The sequence below is a fragment of the Gallinula chloropus genome, assembly GCF_964237585.1.
Source record: "Gallinula chloropus genome assembly, chromosome: 1".
In the NCBI taxonomy this organism is placed as follows: domain Eukaryota; kingdom Metazoa; phylum Chordata; class Aves; order Gruiformes; family Rallidae; genus Gallinula; species Gallinula chloropus.
In genome coordinates this window covers 92815402-92835117 of record NC_140085.1, presented here as the reverse complement: position 1 = coordinate 92835117, position 19716 = coordinate 92815402, and the positions used below count along the sequence as shown (strand labels likewise).

Genomic DNA, 19716 nt, shown 5'->3' with positions numbered 1-19716 from the left:
TTGTGTCCACATACAGTATCTTGGTTGCTTCTTCTTTATAAACTGTTCTTTACAAAGTCTTTAGGTATTAACTCTCCAAGGCATCCAATACTTTCATGATCTGTTGTTTTATGGCTTTGGTAGCATCACCTGCATTTGGAATCAAATACCTTAAAAAAAAAAAGATTAGAAAAAGCCATCATTAATTCACTATAAAATTTGAGTCTCAATTCCATAATTCTTACTTTGACTTATCCTCTAGCATAAACTAGGAAGAAGGAGGAGGGAAATAATATCTAAAGATTAAAAGTTACTGATAAATTATTTTTTTTCTTGTTTATACTATGAAACACTTCATTTGTAAACTTACAGCTGATCATCCTGGAATTGAAAAGTTCTTCTCATTGTCTAATTGACAATGGTATATGATAAGGCAGTTCAAGATCTCTACCACTCTGACTGAAGCATGGCAGTCAGTTCTTTGTTTTCTTTAAACAACTCCTATAGATAGCTCTAAATTATTTATTTGCAAGCCTTTGCTTCAGTTAATAAGGTGGTGGTGAAGTAATTCAACAAGCAACATAATTCTTTGCGAGACTTTAATTTATCTTTGTCTGCCATCCCACCAAACTAATTTCATGCTAAGCATTCAACAGGGACAGAACAACTTCCTTAGTTGGCTAGGAGACTCATCTCCCAAGCCTTATGAAAACAGAGCACCCACTGCACGCAGTTCTTCCCAAGGAAGGGGATAAGATGATGTCCAACTGTTGTCAGCAACTTCCCCAGACTTAAACCCACAAATGCTAAGCACAGCAATATCGAACTCTTGGGAATCAGGTGTGCGGGGTTCAGAGTTTTGAAGTTAGGCTTCTAGACATCTTGTACAATGCAAAGAAAGAATTAGATGCCTCAAAAAAGATATGACACAAGAAAGACCAATCTCTTAAATCCCGCTCTTCACAAATCTGCACTTCAGGCTGCAGAAAGCTGTCAACTCCATTTTCATTTAAGACATATTACAAAAAGAAAACTCTTGCACACATTCCCTCTCCAGCCTCTGTTGCTGCAGACTATGGAGCTCTTCTGTGATGGGTCTTGTAAACTCTCCTCATTGTGCTAGCAGATCTTTTTTCTAGTTCACATCTGACTAATCTATTCCTAAATAAAAAGTATTTGAACTCCATTCTGGGAATGACAGCATGCCCCTGACTTCCAATTGACAGCAATTCTGTACACCACCAATACTTACATCTCTGCTCCTGAGATGGCTTACCTTTCAACTGCCAAAATTTCTATGCCTGAAGTACTGCTATTTCCATATTTAAAGGTGATCAGTTCTGGGTGCTTCTTCTTGGATGTGATTTTCACTACAGAGCTGAGTGCCTGCCGAGACTGTATGTAAGCCAGTCCCTTCCGCGATGGAATCTCTCTCAAACAGTACATATGAGTTGCTGTTACCAGGAGATGACTTGAAGGAAGAGAAAAAACATGTGTCATAAGTCATTTTTGGAAGCAAGCATGGCATCCTCAACAGCAAACAGAGTGAGCAGTTAACATCATCTCTTCAACACAACAGCCGTGAGTCCTATCAACAAGGACCACAAACACCAGTAATGTATCAGGCCACACAGAGAGAAGGGGAAACACCTCTATCTAGCCTCTTTCTTTCAGCCTTCAGTCATACCCCAGTAACATTCCTCCACCTACAGAGCAGCACCTCTACATGTGGAGCATCAAACCCAAGTTAAAAGGACATGCCGGTACTCCATAAGTGTCAATCACTGTACAAGCATGAACATGGAGATGCTGATTAGCCAGCTCAGTTCAAGACCCACCTTTGCTTTCTTCATGGAAGGAGTACATGTTCAATCAGTGGTGCGAACACAGTAGTGGTGGAACACACTAGTGGAGTTCCAACTCAGTTTAAGAAATCATGCCATAGTAGTTCACTAATCATACACCATATAAAATAAACCCAGTGGGAAAAGAAAATTAATAATAAAAGACAAGAACAGACCATGATGCAAGAGAAAGCCCAACATAATTTTCTGTTAGCCAGATTTAACAGGATTTGTAGTCTTTGGGGAAAACAAAATGCAGCAAGCGTCATGTTCTGCTCTTGCAGGATTAACAGGATCTCTGAATCTTAAGGTCAAGATGGGTGTGTAGCACAAGGCACAGGGACAAGCAGACAAGAAAAAAAAAAAGAGCTACAGGTACTTGGGTCTACCTGGTCTTGAAAAATAAGGATATATATGATAGTGAGAAAAATATTCTCGTTGTGTTCTGCAAAATAAAACTTCATGCTAGGTTTTGTACATAATTATCATTCTCTAACACTGCATTTAAAGAATGCAAATATAGTAGTTACATTCTGTTCTAGGTTGTTTGCACCTTCATTTCCTAGTTTAATATCAAGAATAACTTAATTGCCCAATTTTTATTGTTTTTTAAGAAAGTGTATCAAGCCAGACATTTTCATTAAGTTTAGGACCAATTCCAGTACCTGGGAAACATATGTCCATTTTCTTTTACTTCATTACAGGGGAAGTTGTACTTCACATCAGGTTTATTTATCCATGTTTGGATGTTGACAACCTCTTTTCGATCATCATCTGACATTGAGGAGCTATCAATTTCATCTATTTTGAAAGAGGGTGGATATAAAAAGAAAAGAAGAAAAGATTTTCACACATCAGACAACTTCTCAACTCATTTAAACCCATAGTAGCTACACTGATTGAAACCAAGGGCCACCTAGCCATCAACAACTGTTCAGAGGGAAGAAAGAAAAAGTCATGAACATCGTATTTCCCTTTTAATTCTCTCTCAGCAGACAAATGTTTTCTGCCCAGGGGATTTATTAGGCTGGTATGATTTGTCCATTCAGTAAATTTTAATATATCTTGTGTACATGGCCTTGTCCAGACCCTCCTTGAAGCCATGTAAGCTTTTTGCATCTACACCACCAACGTCTTGGTGTTTGGCAAGGAGTACCAAAACCACATCAATTACATCCCAGAAAAGCCTCCCCTCATGGCTTCCAGTTTCTTGCAAAGGAAGAAATAAGCATCTGTTGATCCCTTTCCAGGCCAGACACCCTTTTTGTGGGCTACTTTTCTTTCCTTAAATTGCCCATTTCACATAACAAATGTTCTAATATTCAGTTATGCCTGTTGTGCCAGCTATTTCCTATCTTTCCTCATCCCTCCTACCTTCTCTGAACCTTCTCCCATTCAAACATGCTGTTTGGGTGTTGGATTCAATGATCTTTGGAGGCCCCTTCCAACTCCTACAATTCTGTGAATTCTGAGGTAGGGAATCAAGACACACAATATTCAATGTGTGGGTGAACCACAGATTTATACAGTGACATAATGGCCTCTACTTTATTCTCTGCTCCTTTCCTTATCATTCCTAGTATTTGATTTGCCTTTCTGACAGCTAATGAGCACTTATTATAAACATACTCCGCTCCTAGACAGAACCTACAATTCTGTATCTGAAACGAGAATTGTTTTTTCTCATGAATTTTGTGCCTCACATTAATTCAGACTGAATTTCACGTGCCACTGAGACTTCCAAAAGGCTTCTTCACTTCTTTAGTCTCTCCTTTCTACCCTGAATCACCTGGGAACACTAGCAAAAGTTGTTGTCTTTGGGTTCACCTCCTTTTCTAAGGCCATTTGCAAACACACTCGATAGCAAAGTTTTCAGCAGAGACTTCTGTGAAATACCCCAAACTCCTGCAACTGTTACCACATAGATGCAAAATGCTGCTTTTGTGTCTAAACATGACAGTTATGTTTACATAGTAATTTTGGTGCCACAGAAGAGGAATTCAAGTTATCTAAAGCAATGAACTGTATTAAATCCATAGAAATTACTCCTAGAAATAATTTCGAAGGATGTATCTTTAAAGTGTCGTTTTCAAAGGCAGTTTTCTGCACTTTGTTAAACTTTATTGGAAGGCAATTCTGAATTATAGCCACACTTTTGAAAAGGTTTTAAATGAAAAAATACATTATGAAATTGAAAAGAATGGAATAAAATCCATCCTCATTTCATAGAATCACAGTGGTTGAAGATGGAAGGGACCTCTGGAGGCCAGCTGCTCCAACTCTCCTACTCAAGCAGGGCCACCAAGAGCAGGTTGCAATTATTATAGCTAATCGTAATTAAATACAAGAAGACCTGCTAAAACTTCACAAAAACAATTAAGCTGAAACCCATTCACTTTTTGTGGTCTTCTGTACCGCAGCAAGACACATTTCACTTCATATGCATTTGCTTTGCTTATTCAAATCATTGCAGTGATCCTGCTAAGTCTCAGGGTGCTTTTAAAAGCAAATGTAAGTAGAAATTAGCGAACAACCATTACTGAAAAAGCATTCCAGATGATTTGTCTTTGAGGACCTGGTTTTCTGAAATCATACAGGACTTTGCCAAACACTATTATGGATGCTCAAAGAACTGTGCAAATTTAATTACATGGCATCTGAAGAAGTATCTTGTTAGCCTTAAAGCTTCTGCCTAATAATTTCATGTTGCTCCTTCTCAATTCTTATAGCTGACAAACAATGATCAACTGTTTGCCATGACTCTTACTTAAAAATCTTCAGATCCTAGGAGTCTCTTTTATTAAGCTTCCAGAATTATTTCTTTTGTAGGTCAAAGATTCTTAGTCTAGTTATTTGTTTCTCACATGGAAGCTGAGTGTACTTTTTGGTCACAGAACAGTTACTTGTGAGATGATGATGGTTGGGAGTGAGCTAACAGTGTCAGAACAAAACCAGGACAGCAGTAGGTCGGCACCATTCTAACCTTAGCACTGGTCTCCAAAAAATCCCAACAAACTTTGTGAAAAGTGTGGTGTTCCAGTTTTGCCTGTCATTTTTTAACTACATAAATAATTTGAAAAAAAATAGCATGTTTTTTCTACAGCATTCTGCATGCATGTCAAGGAATGAATCAATCATTAAACAAGTCAATAAAAAAAAAAAAGCCAAGTCCAAAGCACTGGAGAGGTGTGCATACATTGGCCACCTGAAGCCTAGCTCCAATGATATCTTCAGAAACTCATGTTGTTACAAAGTGCCAACACCAGAGATTCACCCTGAGATATGTCAGTCAAACTGGGTCCTTTACATTTTGCTGACTGTTGTAATAGAGGCACAATTGCAGGTTTACAGGTAGAAAAAACAGATCTTTAGTACAGAAATAAAAAGTGAACATAAACAATCCACTAATCACATCCATTTCAATTTCTCCCCACTGGCTGCCTGGTGCCTACCACAAAATCTTTTTCATTTAGTCTGCTACTCTGTGTTTGAAGAGGGTGTTTCTTTTCTTGGTTCTAGACACCCCCACAGCACACACAGTCAATGAGAATAGTCAGAAAAATGTCATGTTGTAAGACAAAGACGTAAAATACACTCTTATGTTTTAGCCAAACTTCATAATTTTATCTAAATATGCTAATCTAGGTAAAAGGAAAATCTACTGTACCAGTATCGTATTCTTCTTCATCTCCGATGCTGAACACTGGTTTCACACCACGGTAGGGTTTTCCTACTCTGTCACTGCTGCTGACATGTCTGTTGGCAATGAAAAGGGTAGGAGAGGACATGGGAAGGGAGAAGAAAACTGATGGTATGACTCCTACAGTAACATATGAGCAAAACGTAAACACAACTGTGCAGCTGAGAAGGGCAAGAGAATTTCATGAGGCTGCCTGCAAGGAAGCTGTGACTGACGCATCAAGCAATTTGGTTAGTGAAAGCACCTACTTCAGTTACTTGGCAAGGCTGACTGTTGTAACAAATAAAGTGAAAAGAAATGCTTTGTTTTAAAAAGAGCTTCTGGTTACCTTCTCAAATGACAAAAACCTGAAAACTGATAACAGGCTGTGAAGTTTCTAGCATGAAACTGAAACACTGCTGGACAGTCACGGCAGCTTTACAAGGATGCAGCTTTACATACTGGGATGGAGGATAAATGAAGACTATTAACTAAGATGTCTGGAAGCTCTTTTTTTTCGTATTAAATCCTCAAAAGATAACTAAATACTTTAAGCACTTCAAAGTGGGGTTATTGTAGGCCACCCACTGTAGTGTGAACCCTGTCTTCCTGTCCATTACTTTGTCCAGCATGAAGCAAATCCTGAAATCTGTGGTCAAGCAATTCCTACTGCTAAAATCCCACCATCACTGTGATTTCTGCATAGATACTGACCTCAAAAATCAGATTTAAATCTCTTTCTATAGATCATATTAAGTGACAAATACAACTGAGTCTTAATGTGACAATAACACTTGCAAATCCTGAGGTATTTTAAAGCTCCAGCTCAAACTGCTGTGATTACAGGGTCACAGCAGTCACATTAAAAGTTCTGGCCCTTGACTGTTGAGAATACCTGAAAGTATGAGAAAACCTAAAGGTTTATAAAGCCACAAAATAGGTAATTGCTGCAAAAAAATAAACAGTTCATGAGTTTAGCCTTTAGAACTGGTAACATGTAGTAGTTCAACAAAATAAAACATGCCCATCCCTTCCCCCATTTCAATTTCTCTAACCTCCTACCCCATAATATGTACTCGTATTTCCTATAAACTATAAGCCCTGGTTCATGTTTTAAGTTCATTCACAAACTCCAGTTTACATGTTACTGTAGAATCAAGTCAGAGGGGCAAACTCTTTAGCAATATATAAATGAATGCTAGTGCTTATGTATACCTAAAAGCATATTTTAAAGTTAAAAAAGAAACCTATCTTTTCTGTGGCTCAAATTTATGAATGTAGACAAAACAAGAAAATGTTTAATAGAAAAAAAAAACAACAAAAACCCAACAAACCAAAACCAGAAATGCATTCTACAATGAAACAAAAAATAAACATACAAAACCATGCTCATTAGTGGTTAAGACAATAAGCATCAATGACACTGACAATTCAAGTGGGCAGTGCTTCTATATGGAAGCTTTTGTAAATATGCTTTAGTAATACATAACCAATTGAGCAAGAATCAGTACATTCAAATAGTGTCAAATTGAATTACACAAGGAGGTTTTAAGAGAAGATGTCACTGGTGTTTAGAGATCAAAGTTAGTCAAGACAAGAGAAAGTAAAAAGCTACTTTATAAAAACCTGGTAGCATCTTAAACTAGAAATGGATTTCCTTTTAATGCTGAAGGCCAGCATAACATTGCTACAAATTGAACACAATTCCCTTTAAGTGGCAAACTTCCAAAATGAAATATACTGGTGATAAAACCAAAGTGGATCTAGTTGAATGGATGCAAAAAGAATGCCATTCCAGGTTTTTAAGAGAACAGGCTAGTGATCCATAGTGTGAGCCAATTTATTATTGCATCTTCCCAATGAAAGAAGATAAGCAATATGAATGAACAGGAGCAAGTAGAGTAACTACATTCTCGATATATCAGAAATTCCTGGGTTTAGGTACAGATTCAAGTGTTCTTCAGTTACTGAACACAGTCATCAAGTGTTTTAAGCTGGAATTCTAACACTTTCTGAACCATATTCTGAAAACCAATCAAAATGTAAGGAGAAATCCCCATGATCTTTAGGATTTCTAAAATGAAATACATCATGTCCTATTGAGATATTCCAACTGTTTTTGTTTGGTTGTTTTTCTTTCCTCCCAGAAAATACTGCTTATTGGCTTTGCTCACATAGCAACAGTCTGTAATGCTTATGGGTAAAACATTTCTCAAATTAAGTGCAAACTACTTGAAAGAAAAATTGTTCTAAAATCCTTGAAAACCCAAACAGCATTTAAAATCTTCATTAATTCTTCCAGCATGAGTATCTGTGGTTTTCAGTCTACAAGGGTCAAAAGCTAGAACATAAGAGTTCTTAAAGTATAACCAAAGGTCCAAAATTATTATGCATGAGCTGTCCTTCGTTTATCATGAGTAATTTTATATAAACTAGATTCACAATTTTTATTTCTAAAATAATTTTAGTAATATAAATCTGAGACAAATGTGAAGGGACTTCACATCTGTGTGAAATGCAATAGTTATGTGAGCAAGGTGAGGGAGAGTTGCAAGGCATATTTACTGATTAACTCAGCATTTTCCTTTCCCCAGTAATGACCACCTCTGCTTCTATCAGCATGTTCTACTACCATGCGATAGGAAGCATAAAAATTCCAAAGAGAATTTCCACGTGGGCTCCCAGTTATATCTAAGCTCTGATGATGCTTTATGAACAGTTTATAGCAAGTCCTTTTCCTAGCCGTAGTCTCTTTTGTTAAAAGCCGAAGCCATAATTTGTTCAGCAATTGCTCCTAGTGTCTTTCACTAGAACAGGTCACTAGTAAAAAGTACATAGGATATGACAAGTAAAAATATTCCATAAAAATCAATAGTAAGAGAACAGATAATAAAGCAGAAACTAAGAAAGCACTGCCAATGCATTCTTTTTCTTCCTCTATTCCCCTGACCAGTACTTGTAAAAAACAATACCTTATATATATGCAACCCTCCTAGATTAATATAAAAATATATGAGCAATTTTGTCAGTGTGACCAATGCTTACAAATATTGTGATGCCATGCTAGATACATCAAAGGTGGTTTTAGTCAGACCGCTTAATTATCAAGCTTACCGCTCCAGGCTTGCTCTGTCTGGCCAGGGAATATTGAAAGGTATTCTATAGTACATTGGGGCAGAGGACAGAACAAAAGAATTAAAAGGAAAAAAATGTAAAAGGAAAAAAATCTAGGTAAATAATTGAAATGATCTACAGCGGCAACGTGTCTTCTTCAAGAAGGATGCTTATAAATAAAGGCAATGCTTCACGACAGCTAGGCATGAGGTAGAGAAATATTTGTAAAAATTCTAATAAAATACACATTTTTCAAGCTATGTATGGCTTATATAAGCACCTTGAATTCTCCACACAACAAAAGCTACTACCAAGTGCTACTTAAGAATTTTTTGCCTCCGATTGTGAAATAGCGTTTTTAAAAAAATCATCTAACGCAAAAGGAAACATCAATCTGTACCTTTTGATTAGGTACAAGATTACAAAAAACTAGGGACAAGTATTTTAAATCCTGCTATCAAACAAAAACAAGCACTGTGAGACTCCTGAATACAAATGTCTTAGCAACATACAACTCCAAAGGCTGCACTTTAAAGAACTTCCAAACAGGCTATTAAATTAAAGCTTTGACAGATGAAAGCTGTTATTCTTTTATCTAGTTAAGAAAGGTATTTGGAAAGATGACCTCCAACTTTAAAAGTGTATTTTAATGTGTTTGCACATTCTCATTCCCAGCTCCACTTGAAGACATGAGAGTGGATTCTGGGTTTGAAAAGCAGCTTTACATCCGGACTTGAAAGTCAAGGTCTTCCAAAAAAAAATTAATCTCACTTTGACAAGATGGGGAAGTAAAAAACAACCAAAACAGACCAAACCCAACAAAACTAACCATGCAGTGACAAATTCTAGATAAACATTCAAGAGAAAAGACTGCTCTCACTGGCTTTGCAATACTAAGGCAGCGCAGCAGGTTTACTGTGTCACGATAAAATTGTGAGGAGGGTAGGGGTAGAAAAATCTAAAAGCTGAAAGTAGAAGATAACTTTTTTGCCACTTAATGCAGTCTTTGCATCTACAAAATAGCCACCTGAAATGGGAAGTTATTCCTTACTGCTAATTCACAGTAATCTAAGTGACGTACCTGTCCACTGGAGTGGATGTATTTTCAATAAAACTAATAACTTTTTCTTTCACGTTCACAGATTTAGTCTTCAGAGCAACCGTCATTTTATTCACCAAGGACTTTACTCCTTTTCCATCACTTGAACCGTTAGGAGAATCACCCTGTAAAAGCAACTCTTCTCAGGATTAGTCATATAAAAATAACATTATTTCACCTCTAGTTTGTTAAGAAAGTGTTAAACAGGCTACAAAACAGTGATCTACTTTTTTGATAGTACAATATTAATTACAGGACTCAAAGAATAATTAATGCTAACAGACAGCAACTGTACCTGTCTGAGGTAAAGTTGATAAAGCAAGCTTAACGAATCTCATTACTGAACAGTCTGCTATGAAAATCTAGAGAGGAAGGAATTCTATTAGTGACAAATTTTATCCATATTAAAAGCCAAATTCCATATACAATATACCACCTGTAGAAAAGAGGCAATTTTGAGCTTTGCCATGAATTTATGGCAAGTTTTACAGTAATTTAATCCCAGAGTAAAAAGCCAAGAAAAGAACTGTCCGTTACATATGTTCTGCTGGAGAACAACTACAGCAAGTTCCTCTACAAGCTCTTCCTCTCAAAAGGATAAAAACGTTTAGGTCGCTTCCAACTAGACATTAAACATAGCTTCAAATTAAACACACAACTGAACACAATCATGACTTGCAGTAATGCATTCTACAGGCATAAGGAGTATGGAAAAAAAAAAAGCCCCAAACCCTCAATACATCTGGGGCTCCCGTTCCCCTACACAACTGAACTTAAAATTCACTTACATCAACAGAGGAGTTTATACTACTTCTTGAGCCAGACGTACTAGCAATCCAGTGGCCGTATCCATTTTCTGGTCCTTCAACATTGATATCTGCTAAGTGCTGCTGGAGGGCTGTTGAATGGCCATTAAAAAAAAACATTCATAACTCCGTTGGAATTAGTCTGTTGATGAAAATACTGTGTACCTAAGACTAATACGTAACAATTTTTGCTCCATGTGATTTAATAAAACAGATAAACTCAGATACCACTATAATCATCCCCCGGCTTTTCTTTCAGTAGTACAAAAGCTTTAGGATAGTCTTTATTATAGTACAGAAAACAGTTAAAATACAGCAGCAACTACAAATAAATCACTGCTTTGATCTTAAAGATAGCTGTTATGATGCTGCACGTACTAGCAGTGCCTTTATACAGCAGCACTGTTGCAGAGCCTGATTGATTCCGACAACATTAACTTTAGAATTATGAACACATTATTTAAGAAAACTCAACAACAACTAATGGCAATTATCAAATAGCATTTTCATACAAATCTGCAATCTACGGATGCTAAACATCAGGAACAGTATGTCAGTAGAAAGAGAGAATTTCCCTGCTTCCTGTATTAATTTTTCACTATTCAGAAATGTGGGTAAGGCATGACAGTTAACTAAGCATGGAAGTGCACATTTTTGATATACACAAAGAAATTGACAAATGAGACTTATTTCCTATTAATTTATTTCATTTCTAGCCAAAGCCTAATAAAAATACCAATAGCGTTAATATACCAAGTTTTCTCAAGGCAGAGTTCATTATTAACAAGCTTACCCATAAATCCTCCTTTGGCAATGCTTACATATTCTTTATTTTTCTGCAACAGAAAAGACGTTTTTTGGTTGAAGCAAAGATTCATGGAATGAGTTTTGCAAGCATGGAAAAGGAACAAGGGTTCATTTAATAAAAACTGTCAACTTTAGTAATGTAGAAAACAGTTAAGATTTTAAGAGGAAAGTCCTTTGCCATTTAGCATCAATGATATGTGCAGGCATACTTCAATTCAGTATTAAATGTGTACCTGTAAGAAGTGTGCTAGCACCATGTTCATATACATATCTTCTTCTTCCCTGCCACTTCCCATGAAGCAGAGATGTTCCCCACCAGCTATAGAGCCAGACTCAATAGACTGCTTTTGTGCTTCTAATAGGGATTTTACAGACTGTGCAAATTCTGATGGGTTTTGAAGCATCTGTGGAATGAACAAACAACAAGTGCTGCTTGACACCAACCTACTGTAACAACTTGTGAAAAGATACAACCTTTGAAAATGGTTGTAATCTGTTGAGCACAAACAAGGCAACATCAGTACTGTACAAGAGACATACACAACAAACAGCCTGACCCAGACATCACGTTACGTGAAGAACACTGAGAATGGTCCTTTTCTTTCTCACTCTGCCCTGCTCTCTTCCAGGAAAGAAATGCAGCTAACATTTGTTAGTTTACTTTTTGCAGACACCAAATAATAGTGGAAAGAGTCTTTACAACTTTCAAGCTTTTCATGCATCCCTGTGGCAGGGGGTTGGAACTCCATGATCCTTGGGGTCCCTTCCAACCCAGAGCATTCTATCATTCTATGCTGCATTAAGCTGTCAATAAGGCAGAGGGACTGCTTGCCATATTTACATATGCTTGAGTGCAACGCTTGATGCAAAATTTGCTGTTTTGAAACCCTTTAAAATACCTAGAATTTCTAGATGTCAATAAGGTTATCCTCTTGTCTCCCCACTAAGCTTTTTCTCATTTACTTATCAAGATTTGGGGGAAAAAAAAAATACAATCAGGAGCACAAGAAAATTCATGCTGGGATTATTCATGCTCTCCTGAACACCTATTATGTGTAGAAAACCAATGAACAGCTATACAAAAGAGACGGAGAAACAAACACTTTCTAAATACAGATGAAATTTAACCTGTTCTTGTGGGAAGGCACTTAATAAGGAAATATTGGCCTGCATTGAATGGGGGGAGGGGGGAAGAGAAGGTATTCTCATTGTCATTTAATCCAGCATAAAGGTAAAGTACCAAGTAACAAGTATACCACGTAGCAATCAGTAAGTCAACCTGAATTCTCACTGTGGCTTTCCTAGAACCAAATGCTGCTGCTTTTACTACATAGGTGCTAAACATCACTACTTCCTCTAAGTCTACCTATAAAAGAGATGGATTCCTCAGTCCTTTCCTCACTGCCTCTCCTTAAAGTATATTATGTGTACTTCACTCATACAAGCGTATAAAATGCACTGAAGTTCCATTAATGGCTTTTAATCTCAAAAATTTTTCCCTACTATGTTTTCCTGAAATTAAACTTCTGAAAACACAGATGAGCCTGGGGACATTCAGCCAGCATGGTTCACGAAAGATCTTGTACTAATTGACAGGCACTGCAGAAGTTAATTTCAATATGTAATTTAAACAACTACAAACTAATCACATCCAATTTAAGAACTGTGTTCGTGGAGTTCTTTTTCACATAACACTAGGCTTTTAAACTATTTAGTAGATTATAATACTTATGTCTACCTTATTGAATATCATGTTCAATTAAGGCTAGCAGAACACTCACATACCACATGGAAAGTTTTTTCCTAAATAATTTTTGATCTAGGCTAAAACCAGAACACCATATCATCTATATCAACAGTAAACCTAACACTGCCAACATTTTCTTAACATCTCCATGGATGGTGAGTCTAACACCTCTCTGAGCAGCCTGTTACAATGCCTGACCACTCTTTCAGTCAATATATTTCCCCTTCCAATCTAAATCTCCTCTGGCATGACTTGAGGCCATTTCCTTTCTTCCTACTGCTTGCTACGTGGAAGAAGAGACCAAGCCCCACCTCACTACAACCTCCTTTCAGGTAGTTGTAAGAGCATGCTATGTTCTCCCCTCAGCCTCCTTTTGCCTCCTAGACAATTATAGTTGTGGAAATAATATGGAATAATACATCATTTTAATGAGAGATAAAGATAACAGATGCAGGACCGAGCTTCTTAAGAAACATAGAAAAACCTTTTATGGGGTACATATATACACAAATTATTCCATGCAGCATCCACAGACTTCTTTAAGTTAAATAGTAGAGGGTTAATCTGGGAGTTAAGAATACACTGTAAAGGCAGCTGAAGCATAACTGATTTGAGGAAAAAGGACAGAGAAAAATATGATTTGAATATTCAATTAGAAATTCATAATCAAATGGGTACTACAGCAAGATCTTTAATGAAGTAATCAGTCCATAGCATATGTCAGTCCCAAAATTAATGCACTTCCTCTTATACTGTGCTGCAAAAATTTTAGAGATGCAATCAAATCCTTTCCAAGACATACAGCCCTTACAAGAGACCTGCAGCAAGACTGGCTGGGCATGAGGGGACAGGAGCAGGAAAGCACTCCTTATTAAAATCAATGACATTTTCATTAGAAATTACAATGCTAAGAAGAGATTTCTCCTCCAAGCAATGTCTAGTCTTTGCCTGTATGAGTTTCCAGCTTCAACAGCAAAGAACAGGTAATCTTCAATCCCAAATTCTACTGTCATTAAGAACTGAACTTCTCAGTATAGCAATGGTTAAATCAATCTCCTTCAAAGCAGCTAACTTTTGAACATCATATAGCTAGAGATTGCAGTCAGCTTACTGGAGTCTAAACTAAGGGTAAATTACTTTCCAAAGACAGACATTTCTCTCTCCTTCTATTTAACTTAGGATTCAAAAATCAGTAAAGAAAGAAAAAGCATACAAACCAAATCAGAGTCTAAATGAAATGCTGTTGATAAATGCCCAGCATTGTATTGCTCTGCAGGACGACAATCCACTACAAAGAACCTTACTCCTTCCTGAAAGAGAAAGAATTTGCCTGTTACAAATTTTTAAAATCATGTAATCATTGATGGGAAAGTACATCATTCAACTGTATCTTAATACTAATGCCAGTACTACAGAAAACCCTCAAAGGAGCTAACAGCTATTGGAAAATCGTATTTGATTAATCTGAACCTCTACAGTTCCCAGACCACCAACAGTATTCTAATAGTGATTACCCATTAAGACATGAACTTGTGCTTCAGGAAGAATCGCCCAAGTGCAATTCGGTGTAATTATTTCATGTCTACTGAGAAGAAATGTTGTGGGTATGAGGGCACGTACCAACAGGACATCAGAAGGGACAACACATGAGTCCCAGCACAACAGTCCATTACTACTCAGCACATCACATAAGGAGAGCTTTATATCCTACCAACTTAAACAAAATATAAACCGATGCTTATTTTTTTCCTCTAATCCAAGTAAAATATGCATGATAAAACTGGGGTTTGGAAACTGCTACAAAAAGCCAGTAGTCAGTAAGAAACACTATAACCTAGCTACATGTATTATCAATATGTTGGTCTTAAATACTCTAAATGAAGATCTTGCATCCAAGTCATGCCTGCAATTTGCTACTACAGAATCAATTTTTGTTTGTTTAAGCCTTTCATTGACAAAAGGCAGGTATTTCCTAATGGCATTTTTTTCAAACATAATGAGTAGTGGTTTTTAAATTTTCTTCTACAACAGCCACATTTGTAAAGGAATTCAAATTAGCAACATATTACTTCAAGGTCCCACTTCTCAGATTCAAATAAGTATTAAGCTCTCCTATGCCATAGCTTTAAGTTGGTACAGCACAAATGCATTGCAGTCAGCAGAGCATTCACAACAGAGAACTTCAAGACAAGAGTACTTTTCCCTGAAATAGCAAATATTCATCTTCGTTGCTAGCACTTTCTGTTATATACAAAGCAGTAAGTGATTCTTTCCCTTTTCTATAAAATTGGGGGGTGGGGAAGAGTAACTCAGTATACTGACTCCTTGTTGCTGATTTGCTTGAAGAATCTCAGACACAGAAACCGCTAAACAGAGCGCCTGGCTCAAGTCCGTGTCGTCATCTTTGAGGCCCAGCAAGCTGCTGCCAAAAAGACTGTGGTTGTCCTAATAAGGCAAGAGAGAAAAAAATAGTTAACTGAAGGCCATTGTCTTTAGATGTGAAGGCTTCAAGTAAAACTACATCCACTGTCTCACAAACATTAAGCCAAATAAACGCGTATCTTGTCCACTCAGTAATGAAGTTTCTGATCAAATGAAATTCTTTCTGAAAGGCCCAAAATCCTATTACAGAGACGTTTATTCACCAATCTGACCATGACAACATGATGGAATACCTGGGTTGTGATTTTTTTTTGGTTTGGTTGGGTTTCCCTGCTGCCCACCCCCCACCTTACATATCTGTCTACACACACAAAGAACATATATAAAAGCCAATGGCAATGGCCACCAATTACTTTTATTTCATTAATTCACTCAAGTCAGATATCTTGAGTAAGGAAGAACTCCAATAACAGTGCAGATGATAGTTTTATCTCTAGTAAGTACATTTTCCCATTTCTGTTGCAATTACAGTTAGGACTGTGTGTAGTACTACAACACACAAGGACATTGGTATGGCATTCTTCCTTCATTGGTTCTTTTGTTTTGCAAAACAAGGTCTTCAGTCATGAAGTGAGAATATTGCAGGGAAGCTTCTTTTTAACATGTTCCACTTGACTTTGTTATCTTTTAAAGTTCCTAACAGTAAATACCACCAGACTAACAAAAAATATTTAAAAACACATCACAATGAGATATTAAAAGTTACTGTCATCAGCAAGAGTTTAGAGAGTCACCAAAAAGAATAATTCCAAAATTACCTTCCTGAAAGAAGCTGGAGTTTTGCTACAGTAATATTGTGCCAAAGAAAAGAGATCTTCTATATCCTCTGTATCGAGATTGGCTGGTGAAGTTTCTAAAATTTCTGAGTTATTCAAACAACATAGTGCATGATTATTTTGGATAATCGAAAAGAAGCACGAAACATCATTTCACATCATAAAGATAACATGTTAATAAGAAGGAATAACACAATTGAGTTTACTGTTTAAAAATGAATGTCAATTCATGCTCCAGGTGGAAAGAATTGAACCCTTCTACAAAAATTATTTTTGACTGCATTCTTAACCCCTCTATAGTTTTAGCTTCCAGTTGTAATACTAAGTAAGCTACCTTTTCTAAAGAGACCTGACCAAGAGAATGCTCTAAAACAGAGTATTTAATCAGCAGTAGTATTTATTATATGGTATAAGGGTGTAGTTCTGCAAAATACTACTTATATCATGCAATAAAAAACCAAAAAACCCACCCAAACCCAAAGGCAATTAATTAGGCTTAAATGAAGTGAAAACACAGAAAATAATCTGGAAAATGCAACAAGTGCAGCAGATTTAAAGAGGGATTTGAAAGCTGCTGCTTTAGAAGCATGGTGACTGTTTGACGGTGTCCAAATTGAAATATAGAACTAGGTGTGAGAGTGCTAAAAGGAAACACAAGAAGATGTTACGGACAGGGCAAATGTGATGCACCAAAAGAACAGTAAGAAAGGAATTAGTGGTTGAGGAGATTCATTAATGACAAAGTAACAGGAAAATAACTAAATAATGCAGTTACTTAGTAATTAAAAATAATAATTGCTGGGAATTATACTATATGGTAAACATTTCTCTAGCAGCCACACAAGAAAAGTACTTACTTATCATTTCTTCTTTATCTGATTCTTGTGCTAAGATAATGTCTCTGAAAACAGTAAAGTCAGAGACACAGATTAAGTCACTAAAGCCAAACCAAACCAAAAGCAATTAAACCTGTCCCAATGAATTAATATATACTTACTTTGCATTGACAAGGATGATTAACATTAAGAAATAAATAAAGAATGGATCTGCTTGCTGTAGATATCCATCCCATATTGCCTGAGTGACTTCAGTTGAACAGTAATATGAGAAGAGGCTTCCAAGCTAAAAATTTAGAAAATAGTGTGAGAAAAAGCAATACCCAGGAACAATCTTATGAGGGTAACATCTTTAACAGAGATACAAGATACCGAAAAGAGAATAACAACTACAAAGTTATGTTAAAGCATACACTTGCACCACATATGGAATGACAGTTCTACTCTCAAAAAAAATTTTTATGGAAACAGTGCAGTAATGCTACAGATTATCTGTGAATAAATACGCTTAGTGTGAAGGCAAACTCAGCTGAACATTGTCAGCATTGCAAATTCAACCAGAGGTCACACTGTCAGGCTGGAATACTGTTTAGCTCACAGCCGCTAAATATCAATTATATCAACAACACAATAAGAAGACAATATATTTACTCAACTAGCTTGGCAAACATGATTTTGAAAGGATCCTGTAAACAACATGAACAACACAGTAGAATCAAGCTAACTGAACACAGTTGCACTTTAGTTTGGCAAGATCACTTAACTTTACATTACACTTAGGACTGAGTAAGTAAATATTTGCAAGCAACATACACAAAGTTCAAATTAGATAAAAGAAAAGGTAGTAATTTCTTTTCACACATGCCAGATAATATTTGCAATCACAACTAAGCCAGCATGCCAGCTGGCTTCACTGGGGTCTTGCTGAACTTGCTGATGTGTACAGATTCTGCATCAACACAGCTACAGCTTTCAGAAGCTCCGGGTCTGGTTTTAGAGCCCATTCATGGAATATTTCCTAGTATACTTCTATAATGGATAGTAAGAACCTCTATCCAACTATGAATCAAAGACAGCTGAAGACAAAATGTCCCTGAACAGTGGTGCTTATGTATTCCTACATATTAGAAACACCTCTGTGCAGACTGAGTTTTGTGACAGATGAAACAAGGAATTTGAATGTAATCTCATAATACAAAAATGAGGTTTCAGGCTTTTTTTCCTAAGATTGTACAGCAGAAAGCACGACATTGAGGACTGGCAGCCACACTATCTCATCTTCTTACCTCATTTCAAAGGGAAGATTTTTTTCATAGTGATCACTAAAATTTTAATAAACATCTCCAAAGGAGCCTGCATTTACTAAGGAAAATTATGTATTAAAATAAAAAGTTTCAGTAGTGAAGAGACCTGATACCCCTTTTGAAGGCTGCTGACTGGCAAAAGGTAGATTTTGAGAATATGGAAATTCTTCTGACCACATTTCAGCATTAAAATTGGTAGCAGCTTAAAAATATAATCTAAAAAAAGAATTCAAACAAATGCAGACCTTGTAGTTTCATTGTTCATTTCAGTCTTATTTCTTCAATAGATAGTAATGGCCTTTAAAAACAATTTTACAAGGTCAGTGAGTATGAAGGAGCCTAGAAAAGTTAACAGGTCATAAAGACTTCTTTGTTACTTTACAGACTAAGCCTATGCAAGCATTAGATCATGATTTTGTATCGTATATACTGAGTATCACAGAAACATGAGAATTTTGCTGCTCTATGTTGTAGTCCTGCTACACAAACTGCATTAAAGAAAAAAAAAAAAGATGTAAGCACTAATACAACTACCTGTGTGGAGGTTTTAAATTATTAGTAATTTGACTTTAAAAACCAGGTAGACCGACGTTTATCCATACCTACCTAACAGCTGCCCACTATAGAAATGGCTCCTTACTTTTTGAGTGTATCAGTTGCTCTTATTCACACTAATTCCAAGTAGTTCCTTACATCAATGGCTCAATTAATATCCAGTACAATAAAAATATGGTGTTTGTAAGTTCTCATGCCTTACGTTAAACCACTAAAGACAAACCACACTACATTAAAGCATGCACGTTATTTCAGTATATGCATTTCTAATCTCTTGTACATAATTTGGCAACATATACTTAAATTTTAACAGAAATTTATTTTTCATTATGTTTCCCTACTTTCACTTTATTACCCAGTTGAGTGCATATGAGTCTGGAGTCATCTTCTTAGTATCAAGAAAGGAGCACAGTTCAGGCTCATGGTACTGAAGCAGCAGTCTAAATAGATGAAATGGCCTTCCTTTCATAAAACAGTCCCTAAAAAAGTAGCAGTGAAAATAATCATAAACCCCCACGTAATATTTCAGCTGTCAGGTGTACGGTAGCAATTCTTTATTAATTGTGACTATGCGATTTCCTATATTATTTTAATTCACATGGGCTGATCATAAGGTCAGCATGCTTCAAGAGTTAAAAAAAATGAATACAAATGAACAAAAAGCCCATAAACACTGAAAACCCCTCAATATTAATAAGAAATAAAGAAATACTGTCAATGCCTGATAA

The 19716-nt window shown here is 36.5% G+C and overlaps 1 protein-coding gene across 2 annotated transcripts in view; it reads right to left on the bottom strand.

The window, feature by feature from the left end:
* The window catches only part of TBC1D23 (TBC1 domain family member 23), a gene marked incomplete at its 5' end in the record, with an annotated part of 33880 nt that continues 14164 nt past the window's right edge, over positions 1 to 19716 (bottom strand). The window contains 15 exons of one of the 2 annotated variants that reach the window (XM_084279229.1): positions 1 to 149; positions 1256 to 1450; positions 2489 to 2624; positions 5491 to 5579; positions 8617 to 8661; positions 9698 to 9840; positions 10504 to 10613; positions 11315 to 11357; positions 11562 to 11732; positions 14293 to 14385; positions 15398 to 15520; positions 16276 to 16379; positions 17151 to 17194; positions 17291 to 17415; positions 19344 to 19467. In XM_084279229.1, the coding sequence (XP_084135355.1) occupies positions 68 to 149; positions 1256 to 1450; positions 2489 to 2624; positions 5491 to 5579; positions 8617 to 8661; positions 9698 to 9840; positions 10504 to 10613; positions 11315 to 11357; positions 11562 to 11732; positions 14293 to 14385; positions 15398 to 15520; positions 16276 to 16379; positions 17151 to 17194; positions 17291 to 17415; positions 19344 to 19467 (1627 nt within the window). In that variant the 3' untranslated portion in view covers positions 1 to 67. The remainder of the gene's footprint in view (positions 150 to 1255; positions 1451 to 2488; positions 2625 to 5490; positions 5580 to 8616; positions 8662 to 9697; positions 9841 to 10503; positions 10614 to 11314; positions 11358 to 11561; positions 11733 to 14292; positions 14386 to 15397; positions 15521 to 16275; positions 16380 to 17150; positions 17195 to 17290; positions 17416 to 19343; positions 19468 to 19716) is intronic. The other variant, XM_084279230.1, reaches the window with a different exon arrangement.